This window comes from Typha latifolia, chromosome 4 (assembly GCF_019914945.1).
Source record: "Typha latifolia isolate L0001 chromosome 4, TyphaL0001v2, whole genome shotgun sequence".
Lineage (NCBI taxonomy): Eukaryota > Viridiplantae > Streptophyta > Magnoliopsida > Poales > Typhaceae > Typha > Typha latifolia.
This window is the reverse complement of record NC_133089.1, coordinates 5,406,233-5,417,978: the sequence shown is the minus strand read 5'-3', so window position 1 is coordinate 5,417,978 and position 11,746 is coordinate 5,406,233. Positions and strand designations below refer to the sequence as shown.

Sequence of the window (11,746 nt, the reverse complement as noted above, 5' to 3'; positions counted from 1 at the left end):
AAGTATTTTTAAAATTAAAAGTAAAATAATCTATTAAGGATCTAAAATTAATCACATAACATTTATATATTATTTTTAAATAAATATTTTAACCAAGGGGTTATATATGAGGTTGAGAAATATATTTGTAATTATCCCCTTTATTTTATATAATTATTCTCTTTGCCGTTCTTTCTTTCGCGACATCACAAAACTACTACAGTGACATGACAAGACTCGTCTACTTCGATCAAAAGCACGCCAAAACAAAACCGAGATCAAGAACACACTGCGCTAAAAAGTCTCCCGTCTACAATCCGTTCCAACTATCTAGGGTTTCTAGATCCCATCGGTACCATGCTCGCTCGTCTCCATCTCCAGTTCTCCTGAATCCCCACCGTCTCCATCTCATGCTCGCCGTCAGATCGATGGCCGGCTCCGCGACTCCTCGCGGCCGCCAGAGCCGGTGGCCTCGCCTCAGGCTAGGATTCGGGATTGCTTGCTTCAAGCCTTTGGTCGCGAGTCAGGGGAAGGAGAAGAAGGTGGAGGTGGAGGCTGCAAGCGGTGGGGAGGACATGTGGAGTTCGGCCGTGGAGCCGGAGACCGATAGCTTTCCGGATCATCTCGTTGTGATGATTAACGGCTTGTCTGGAAGGTATTGATATCAGTTTTAATAATTTTGGATAGAAGTTTGTGGAATTAGTTGTCGATCTTGATTGGTTATGCGTGAATGCAGTCCGGAGGATTGGAAGTTTGCGGCGGAGCAGTTTGTGAAGAGGCTTCCTAATAAAGTATTTGTGCATCGTGAGTTTAAATACTCTTAGCTGCTGTTTCTCCATATTTGTTAGCATTTTTTGTATTTGAATTGTTGATAGAAATGCTAATTAATCTCAGTACATTTATACATGGGGCATGAATCCTGATTAGCTGTTAACTGAAGAAAAATGTGGAATAAGGAAATAAGGCATTAGATGAATTATTAAGTTCAAGGTGTAGTTTTTAAGAGTATTTTGACTAGGTCTCTTAGCTTACTTTGTTTGCTGTGCTGAAATCTCAAAGAAAAGAGATGAATGCAGGGAGGGGATTACCGTAAAATGCATATGGCCCCTTTGTTAGCTATCCGAAGTTTCAAGCAGTTAGTTATGATCTAGAAAACTATGCTAGCTGAGATAAGTGACCTGACATGATAATACCAGAATGCCCAGAATAAGATGCACTATTTGGGAAGTTTTTTACCATCTTCCTTAGTTGCTTTCCTTAGCTATGAGACACACTATATTGTTGAAAATTGCTAAATATGAAGAACGTAAAACATTAAGGTCATACTGTTTGTATGCCATCTTATTGGGTTTCTACAAGAAATTAAGATTTTCTCGTTTTTCTTTTATTATTAGGTAGCGATGCAAGTATCAAGTATGTTACGGCATTATCGTTTACTGTTTAACTATTACTAAGGATTTTTATATGATTTCCTTCAAGCAGGCAGTGAGTGCAATTATTCTAAACTCACTTATGATGGAGTTGATATGATGGGTGAGAGACTAGCTGCAGAGGTAATTTTTTTTACTAAGGCATTGCCCTTGGTTTCTCTCTTCCTGTGCTCATAAGCATGGTTTGAAGTTTTGGTTTCTATTTTGGTTAATAAAAACGAAATGTTTCGGTCAATTTCAGTTCCAGTTTTGTACTTCTGTTGATAAGTAGTTGTCTTTATCTTACATCATATAAAATCTATTAGCATTTAAGCAATGAGGTTGACACTGAATTTAAGTACAAGCTGGATTCAAGTGAAATGATTAAAATCCATATTATAATTTAAAATATATATTAAAAAAATTGTTATAGAGTTGTTTCAGTTGGATGCTAGTTTCAGAGGGCAATTCTGGATTGGATAAGACCGAAATGTGAAGCGTTTCGGCACAATATCTCACTTTCAGATGAAACTTCAAAGTTCAAACCATGCTCATAAGGCTACTTACTGGTTTACCCCAAGGGTGTTCATGTTGCATTTCACTTCTCTACTCACAACTTATGTGTCCATGATATCTCATGAAGTTTATGTTGAAGGTAACTATCATTTCATGATAAGTATATGATTGCACCTAGTAGATTTGTTATAGGTTCGATCAGTTATTGCGCGAAGAAGAGGCATTCAGAAGATCTCATTTGTGGCCCACTCATTGGGTGGGCTGGTAGCCAGATATGCAATAGGAAGGCTTTACGAACCTCAGAACAGAGCAAAATCTTCTTCTAGTGCTGAGGGCTGTTTAGATGAAGGCAATTGTCTGGAAGGTCGAATAGTTGGCTTGGAACCTATGAATTTTATAACATCTGCCACTCCTCATTTGGGTTCAATGGGGCATAAACAGGTAAGATGGATAAATTGTCTGCTAATTATGTGCACCTTTACATGTATCTTTCAAGATTATTTTGGTTTAGCTGGACTTGGATTATTCTTGATGTGTAGCGAAAGATGATTGGTACATAACTACACACTTATCATAAATCTGAACATTATGTATTAGTGTGATTTGAGAGTTCTGCAAGCTGCAAACCTTTATTACCCTTTCATTCTTGTATATCTATTCAGGGTGCTTCTTTATGAAAGAAGCTTACTATGTGCAAATGCCAAAACTATCATTTTATTGAAACCTTGGATACCCAGGGTGAAAAACCTTTTGACATGAGCATCATCAAGAGTCATTTGTCAGTTGATGTAATTGGAAAGTCAGAAAACTTGTTGTTTCGACTTGTTATTGAAGGCATGTGATATATTTCCCTATAGTTTGTTATTCTGTCATTTTAATCTTGTTTCTTAACACTTTCTAGAACTCAGTCTGACAACTGCATAAACTAGTTATGTCAACCTTCAAAGATAATAGTGTTGCTTCTCCATTTATATGCTTGGTCTATGTAGAAATGACCACCATAATAAACATGTTTATTCATCTTGAATATGTTGATGAGTTTAATTTCTTTATATATTCTGTTCAAGTAATCATTGACCCATTAAGAGCGGGCTAAATAACATTGAGCATTCTATGATGTTGCACACTATAGAAAGATTAAAGCCACATTTCAATTTTGGCAAGCCTCCTTTTGCTCTTCTATAATTATGTTGTTTCAGAGAGGGTTATCACTTAATCTCATGGTAAGGCTTACCTTTTGCATCCAATAGGGAATGGGTTTAAGTCAAGGAAATAATTTCTTTAGAAATGATGGTAAAATTGCATACATCTTCTCTCTTTAAACCCTACATTGGCGAGAACCTTGTGTAATTGGGCATCATATTTTTCATATCTGTGTCATTCCAAATATTGTATGCCACTGAATACAAGGATTTCTTATGGATACTTCGGAGAGAAAATTCCATCACTCTCTTTTAGTTCCTAACCAACTAATTAATATAGTACAGTTTGATTCTCGTATATTAATCAACTAATTAATATAGTTCCTAATCAACTACTTAATATAGGCTTCTGTGCTCACTTGTATGGACAAGAATAAATACTTCACGTGTACACTGTATCACTTCAATAGTTCAATGGAACATAGTTCTCTATCATGCCCACTTCATAATGGTGCAAAAAGATTAATGAGCAAACGAGCTGTTTTGCAATATCTGTTAGTTTGTAAATAATGGTCTCATATTCAGATTTTTCTGCCTTGTGCCTATATATTCTACCAGCTTCCTTTTCTCTGTGGTATTCCTTTTTTGGAGCGAAGGGCATCACAAACTGCACATTTGATAGTTGGAAGAACTGGAAAGCATCTTTTCCTCACAGATAATGATGATGGGAAACCGCCACTTCTCCTTCAAATGGTTGATGATTCTGATGATATAAAATTCAGGTTTTACTATCCCTGTTATTGCTTTTCTTGTAAAATTTTGACTGCTATGAGTCTTGCTCATCACATTGATTTTCTTATGCAGGTCTGCCTTGTGCTCTTTTAAGCGACGTGTTGCATATGCCAATGTGAATTATGATCGTATCCTGTTTACATTAATTTTCAACAGTTTTTGCTTCATGATATTTTCCTTTTAAAATTCTGATCATAAAGTATGGAATCTGCTGCATTTAACTTACTAAATAGATATTGTGGGATGGAGAACATCATCAATCCGGCGTCAGCATGAGTTGCCAAAAGTATGTATAAGAAATTACCCTTAATTTTGGCTCTCAGTTTAGGTTTTTGAAACTCTTGCTTTTATGTGTCTAAAAGAAACTTTCTTGCCTTCATTTATTATTTCAGCGTCGACATCTTGTACATGATGAGAAGTATCCTCATATAGTTTATGTTGATAAGGAAAAAATAGAGAATAATAATAAAGAACATGCGGTTATCAAAGATTGGCGTCATGACCTGGAAGGTATGGCAATATTTTACTTATTCGTTTAATATCTTGCTATTCATGTTAGAGTTAATATGCAGTTGCTTCTAGAGGGGCATAATATGAATTAAACCTTCTGAAAGTATCCTAATCTTTTTTGGATGGAAATTTCTTTTGGAGGTGAAACTCGGTCGTTTTTTAAGTGTAGATGATAATTATGCTCAAGTCAATATTTCATGTTTTTGATCAAGGGCTAATGATTAGTATAACAGGTAACTATTTTAAAGCTTCAGATATTTATCCAAGATATATATCACACAAGGCAAGTCCTTTGACCAAAGAATAGGATGTTTCTTTGTGAAGATGTGCTGCATTTCATGTGGGATTAGACATCCTGTCAGCTGTTTAGAGGTTGTCTGACAACAATCCACATGCTGGTGTTGTACTACTCATTAGATTTAGATATAGTGGGAAATTAACTAGACATAGACACATAATTATGGTTACAGCTGACAACAATTTTCTCCTATTTAAGATCTAATGGTTTCATCCTAATGTTCTTTTTTGTATTTATGTTAATCAGCTGACAAGGTACTGTCCAGAAAAAAAGATACCTTGGCATATATGCAACTATGGAACTAAGTCCAGTGCTTGTTGACCAAAAGGTTCTGCTGATTCCTCGATCCTGTGCCTGAAGATAAAGAAGTAGCACATTTTGTTTTGGCCTGGATATTTAATACCCTAGAAAATTCAGACTCCTTATTTAGGTGTGGACATGTTGATATGCAGTCAAAAGGTATCAGTACCTCAGCATAACCTTCATACCATCTAAGCAAACATAATTAACTGACAAACTGCTTCTAGTAGCACACTGCTTGCAGGCTTTCAGTAAATCTAATATTTGGAGATGAGTAATGAACTGGAAGTGGAAAAATCAAGCTGAGCATTGCTCCCATTAGTCCTTGAAGAGTTGATCAGCAATCAGAACTTTGGATAATGTTATTAGTGTGACTTTGGGTGTTCTTCACTAAACAGCAAGTGTAGCATCTATATCACCATGCATGAATGAAATAACTTAATAACAATTGAAATACTTCGACCTATGAACTAAGAAATAATTATTTGGAATTCGTGGGTTAAGGAAGCATCTTCTATTGCACCCAATGCCATGGCGGGTCTTTCTGAAAATCGACTTTATGTGGTAGGTACTTGGGAACTATTTGTCTGTCACAAACTCAAGTATCCTACTAGAAATGCACTTTTTTATTTAGAGAAAAAACAAGCCTATTAGCATTGAGATAAATATTATCTTTTATGAGTTTATCGTACTGTTTAAGCCAGATTTGCACTGAAGATCTCTTTTAAGTAGCAATTAATTTGCAAAATTGAATAGTAATCATGATTCCAAGTTTTAGCCGATACTAGATCCGTTTCAGGTTGGGATTGGCCGTATTGGTCAAAATCGAGAGAGAGAAAGGGAGAAAGAGAGGAAGGAGAGATAAAAAAAGAGAGAAAGAGATGAGAGACAAAGAAATAAAGAGAGCTCGTCAAAGGGAGTGAGAGAGATAAAGAGAGCTCGTCAAAGAGAGTGAGAGAGATAAAGAGAGCTCGTCAAAGAGAGTGAGAGAGATAAAGAGAGCTCATCAAAGGGAGTGAGAGCGAAAAAGAGAATACCTCATCGGAGCTTGTTAGAGTGGCATCTCTGGAGAAGAATCAGAGAGGGAGAGACCGAGAGAGAAGAGAGTCGGTGAGGGAGAGAAAGAGTTAGTGGGAGAGAGATAGAGAGGAGAGAGATTCGGAGAGGGAGAGATCGAAAGAAGCATGTTGGTGAAGGGGGGAGAGAGAGTTAATGAGAGAGGGAGTGGTAGTGAGAGGTAGTGGTAGTGAGGGATAGTGGGACAGTTAATAAGAGATAGAGAGTTAGCGGGAGGGAGAGAGAAAATCAGTGGGGGAGAAAATTAATAAGAGAGATAGTGGAAAAAAGAGTTTGATAGAAACTTTTCTGTATTTTTATAAAATATTTAAAATTTTATATAATTAAAAAAATAGTCTGATCTGATATGAGCGTCTAATATATATTATTTTTCTAAACAGATTTAGATACCGATTTTTTAAACCTTGAGTTTAACATGTTCTCGGGTCAACAATTGGGTAAGTTGTTTGGTCTACTTCAAACATATGATGGGGTATGCACTGACTTTATGGAGGTATTCAATTGTAACAGCAATGTCTCTGGCAATTTACATCTTAACCCCAATATAGAATGGAGTTAGATGTTACGTAGTACTATATAGACAATGAATACTGTTTCTCCTTTGCTTTGTTGAAAGCTCTAATAGATTATCCTTCACATGCAGAGGAGATGATTAGAGGTCTGACACAAGTATCTTGGGAACGTGTGGATGTAAGCTTCCAAAAGAGTAGGCAAAGATACATTGCACATAATACCATCCAGGTAAAAGCTCTTTTACGATTTTGTTTGCATTCGAGGTGTTTCTTTTTTAACTCATTTAGATCTTGACTCGTAATATGATTGATTACTGTTGTCAGTGTTTTCTAAGAAGGTGCAAAATAGCATTATCAAAGGGCAACACTTTAGCCATCTCTGATTAATATAAAACTAAATGTACCAATTTTCAGATGCAGTCATTGCTTTCTATCCAACCATCTAATATCTGCCATGATATTTTGATGTCTGTGAGCATATATGTTTTAGCCAATGATGCACTGTTGATATCATTTCTTTAAACCTATGCTTGCCTATGTTCATTTCTGAATTTTTCTAATGTTGGTTTAGAGCATCTTAAGCTTTAATCTGTGAGGAAGAACCTTCCAGCTATTATACTCATGCCCCTAAATGCTGTAATTCGCAGACCAGCTTAGTAGTGATGCCTTGGTAAATATGTAGATCTTCCTTGAGTACTGTCCCTTCCTTGATATTTTACTTACTCAAGAAAATATTCAGGTGAATACTTACTGGTTGAACTCTGACGGTGCAGACGTAGTCTTCCATATGATAGACAACTTTCTCACCTAGTCCCATGCTAAATTTTACAGGTTTCAGCTCGCAGTATCTTGTATAAAATTTTGCAAGACCTCAGTTTTGCATGTAAAATTAATGTCTTGTTCATTATTTGTTCTGTGTAGATTACCTTCCGGTAATTTTCTGGAACTTGTGGTGATTTGTTTGCAGACAGTGCTTGTTGATTCATTGTGCAGTAAACATAAAAGTACTTGCACAGTTTAAATGCAGAAGAAGGTGCTGTTGTATTTACCATATCCTCATTTGTGTGCTCAGACTAAGACTATCAGATTGCTGGTCCCTATTTTAGTCTATGCACAGTACACCAAAAATTTGTTATGCCTGAGCAGCCAAATGGATACAGCTCAGATAATTCCAAACTTCCAGCAGCCAAAAGGTTTCAGGACAAGATAAATAACTTTAATTTATAGTTTTCCTTTTGTTTATTTCTTTTCTTTTTTCTTCTTTGGGCATATATAAATATACTCGCAGAACCAGTCCCAACAACGTAACATAAAAATAAAATTGCGTTCGCAAAATTCAAAATCTGCTAGTGTGAAGCCACGAGTCACAATGTCGAATCGTATGTCATGTTGTTAGACCTTTTAAGTGCAACCAACTCAATTTTACATCAGTCGCCTCCATGGACTATATGATCTTGGTCCCAAAGTTTTTGACAGGCGAGCCTACAAATTGGAAAGCTTGAAACACGAGACTGCGAGGGCATCTTTCAATCTCACTGCACTTATTAGTTAGTCTAACAAATGTCTACGGACTTGCTTATCGTTACAGTTGGCACCCAGTTTTTGGTGGACAAAAGCCATCATCCCAATCACGATATCATTCAGTAGAATTTTTCTTAGCGACGACCCAAGTCGCTGATCCTACGGCGACTAGTCATCCTTGAAATCAAGGCCTTATCTCAAACCTTTAAACAGATTTTAAAACGTTGATCATGATCCTGCCTAAGAAAGTCGCTAAACACGAGAAATATATTACATTTCTGCATTTTTCTATACAAAAAGTTCACTGGAAGTTGTCGACTAAAATGCTCTGTGTGGTTAAGCATTACTTGGCCACACAAGAATTTTCCAACACACCTAAACAAAACCTCACGGAATCGTCCAATCTAATGCTAAAGGAAAATTTAATTGGATTTCCATCTCAAGAAGGTGTAGTTAGTTGTTGAGTTAATTCTGACGGTAACATAGTCGCTCTCAAAGAAAAAAAATTCTAACGGCAATATTTGCTCTATTCCAGATTAAATTACAAGTCCTACAGCAACCAATAAAGAGCTGGCAAGTAGCCGGATGCTAGAAATTCCTAAAATTGGTGCCTAGAGACAATATGCTTCCGCCACGTGGATAGATTAAAATTAATACATATAAGGCGTTTCATGGGGGTAACTATCACGGTGGTGCTGGAGTTGTAGGTAGAAATAAGCGATGCGACCTTTTTTGGGCTAAAGCGGAGCCAACCATCAAGAAATTGACTACGTATTGTGAGGTTTGGACTATACAGATAGCGCTTTTGAAAGCTAAAGACAAATGAGACAGAATTATTATAGAGACCGATGCAGAGATTTTAGTTAAAGCTTTTTGTGGGCTAGAAATTGGATTATGATGGCTTTGGGGATACTCTCCAATTGCCTCTTGATTGTGTCGACCTTTAGGGAGGATAAATTTTTGCATACTTATAGAGAAAATAATAGAACAACCGACTCGCTTGCTAAGCTTAGGAGGAAAACTTCAAGAGGCAAGAGTTGGGATAATCTCATGACTTGCCTCCAGAGTTGGACTCTATTATTGTTCATGATAATTTGGGTATGGGCAGTGCCTGCATTGGACATGATAGTTAAGATATTTTAATCAAAAGAAAAAAATTCTTTCCATTTAATTTAATATTTCCTAAATTTTTTTGATATTTTCATATATACTCTCAAATAGATAACTTTTACCCGTTGGTGTGTATATACCCTTTAAAATTCTTTTTATCTTTTTGTACGAATACTCTCGGAGTTAACTAATTGCTAAAACTTAAGCAATTTAGATATAAAAAATTAAAATATCTTAATTTTAGTTTCCATAAAAAAAATTAGTTAATGATATTTTTTTATTTCTTATTAAATTATTGAGACTTGCCTTAACAAATAATCAGATAGCTAACCATGCAAATAACCCACATTTTGAGAGGTAAGGCTGTAGAGGCCTAGAGGGGCATAGCCAATATATAATAAGATAGTTTTTAAGACATACCCAATATATAATAAGATAGTTTTCAAGATATATGAAAACAAAAACCACAAAAACGTGATGCTTATAGTTTAGAAAAGTTCGGTGTCAATTTAGGGCCCCACATGGAGTGAGATCCATCAAGATCCCGGCACCGCCCCCATGCATGCATGGCCTACGCCCTTCCACGTCCCCCCAACTGAACTCCACAGTCGATGGAGAGAGAGACTACCATATCCCCGCCAAATATAACGAGCAGATACTGAGAGGGAGACTGAGATAAAGAGATGGCGAGGGAAAGGGAGGAGTGGAGCACTTACTGGGGCATATCCGCGAGGCCGTGCGACACGTGCCAGAACTCTGCCGCTCTCATCTTCTGCGTCGCCGACTCCGCCTACCTCTGCGGCACGTGCGACGCTCGCGTGCACCACTGCGGCCTCCCCGTCCCACACGAGCGCGTGTGGCTGCGCGAGGTGTGCGAACAGTCCCCTGCCGCCGTCACGTGCGACGCTGACATACACGCTGGCCACTCCCTCGCCGGCCGCCCCGTTGCTCCGTCCCTCGGTCCGCTCTCCTCCGCGTCCAGGCCCTTTTCATCCGCCGCCGGGGCCAGGGATCTCTTCTCCGACGACGAGGAGAACGAGGCGGAGGGGGAGGCAGAGAAGTGGCTCATCACCGATCTGAACCCTAAGGAGTTCGAGTTCAGATCGGGCGAGTTCTTCTTCTCCGACGCCAATCCGAATCCTAAGAAGCTTAGATCGGGCGATTTCTACTTCCCCCACGCCGATCCATACCTCGATCTCGACTACATCAAGACCTCAATCTCCCCCAAACCAAATCCGTTCCTCGATCTTGCCGAATCCAAGCAAAGCGACGCCTCGTACACGGATCAATCTCTCAATCACAGCGTAACTAATCGTTCAAACCCTCACCTCACTGATTCGAATTCTCCGATCCATTCGCCATTTGATTGGATCCATAGAGTTTCAGGTGTCATCGTCGGAGGTGGGGGTGGTGCCGGATCGGACGGCGAGGGTGATGCGGTACAGGGAGAAGAGGAAGAGCCGAAGGTTCGAGAAGACGATACGGTACGCGTCGAGGAAAGCGTACGCGGAGGCGAGGCCGAGGGTAAAGGGGAGGTTCGTGAAGCGTGCGGAGGTGGAGAAGGAGGTCGGGAGGATCTACTCCGACGCCGCGGATGCCGTCGCCGCCCTCGTGGCCGACCCCGACTTCCGCGCTGTGCCCTCCTTCTAGAACTAGTACCACTATGGGTGCTATTTATAGTTTCTAAATGGCCAGCGAAGCTAGTACGGCCAAGCAACTTTCCTCTGCATGGTCCACCGCCGTACGGTGGTTGCGCTCGGATTTTTTTTAAAAATATTTTTTATCGCGCTCACTAATATTCGACAATCTTAGATATATATTGATGTGCATCTAACGGCCATCAAAACTAACCACACGGATCGATTCTGTGTTATAAAACTAAGATTGGTTGTGCAACCATGCAGGATTAGTGTAATTAGGGCTGTTAAAATAATTAGTTCGGCAAGATAACACTCGGTTTAAATAAGTGGAGCTTGGTTTAGATTTGAAGTAGTTATTGTTCAAATCTTGTAATCAAGTTAGTTATCATTTTCCTGCCTTAAAGTGGTTCAATGATTGAAATGGGTAGTTGAGCATGCTAAAGGGTTAATGTTATTATTGATTTCTTATTTAATAGTTTAAACTTTTGATTTATTTGATTATCTAATTGTTATAGTATAAAAATATTTTTTTCTAGCAACTTAAGCTTTTATTAGAATAGTTGATAAATTAATATGGTATCAAACCAAATGTCATGAGTTTGAACCACATGTTTATTTGTCATTTAAAACCGTTATTTTGGTAAAGAAAATATTAATTCTTTAATATATTATTTTTATTCATATTTTATAATAATATATATTAGTTTATAATCAGATATTATACTTGTTATTCTACATAATTAATAATTATTTTTTTTGTATTCTTATGTACAACGAATCTAAGATCGCAGGGTTTGGATGGCTAGATCATGAGATATTAGCCGAACAATGACCGAAGATCATATGAGCCTTAACTTGTTAGCCGGGCAAGATAGGTGCTAGGATAATTATTTTAAAGTGAAGAGATTTACTGTAGAAGAGGGAGATTTACTCTAATATA

General features: G+C 38.0%; 2 protein-coding genes and 1 long non-coding RNA gene across 6 annotated transcripts; 2 read left to right on the top strand and 1 right to left on the bottom strand.

The window, feature by feature from the left end:
- The first annotated feature begins 160 nt into the window (after nt 1-160).
- LOC140786584 (putative lipase YDR444W) lies at nt 161-7,586 on the top strand. 4 transcript variants are annotated; one of them, XM_073135116.1, is made up of 11 exons: nt 161-634; nt 716-783; nt 1,462-1,532; nt 2,097-2,345; nt 3,665-3,828; nt 3,911-3,966; nt 4,072-4,124; nt 4,231-4,348; nt 6,667-6,764; nt 7,275-7,366; nt 7,457-7,586. In XM_073135116.1, the coding sequence occupies exons 1-10, from the start codon at nt 207-209 to the stop codon at nt 7,344-7,346; spliced, it is 1,377 nt and encodes a 458-aa protein (XP_072991217.1). In that variant the 5' UTR covers nt 161-206; the 3' UTR covers nt 7,347-7,366; nt 7,457-7,586. The 4 variants fall into 4 exon arrangements, with proteins under 4 accessions (XP_072991217.1, XP_072991215.1, XP_072991218.1 ...); XM_073135114.1 differs by having other exon boundaries at nt 7,275-7,586; XM_073135117.1 differs by lacking the exons at nt 7,275-7,366; nt 7,457-7,586 and adding an exon at nt 7,107-7,249.
- Nucleotides 7,587-9,530: 1,944 nt separating this feature from the next.
- Nucleotides 9,531-10,020, bottom strand: LOC140785769 (uncharacterized). The gene is made up of 2 exons (XR_012108516.1): nt 9,883-10,020; nt 9,531-9,790 (listed from the first exon to the last, which is right to left on the bottom strand). It is a non-coding gene; the product is annotated as an uncharacterized lncRNA (long non-coding RNA).
- On the top strand, nt 9,814-10,983 carry LOC140785768 (zinc finger protein CONSTANS-LIKE 1-like). Its single transcript, XM_073133754.1, has 2 exons — nt 9,814-10,470; nt 10,553-10,983. Exons 1-2 carry the CDS (start codon nt 9,850-9,852, stop codon nt 10,814-10,816), a joined length of 885 nt encoding a protein of 294 aa, XP_072989855.1. The 5' UTR covers nt 9,814-9,849; the 3' UTR covers nt 10,817-10,983.
- Nucleotides 10,984-11,746: the final 763 nt, after the last annotated feature.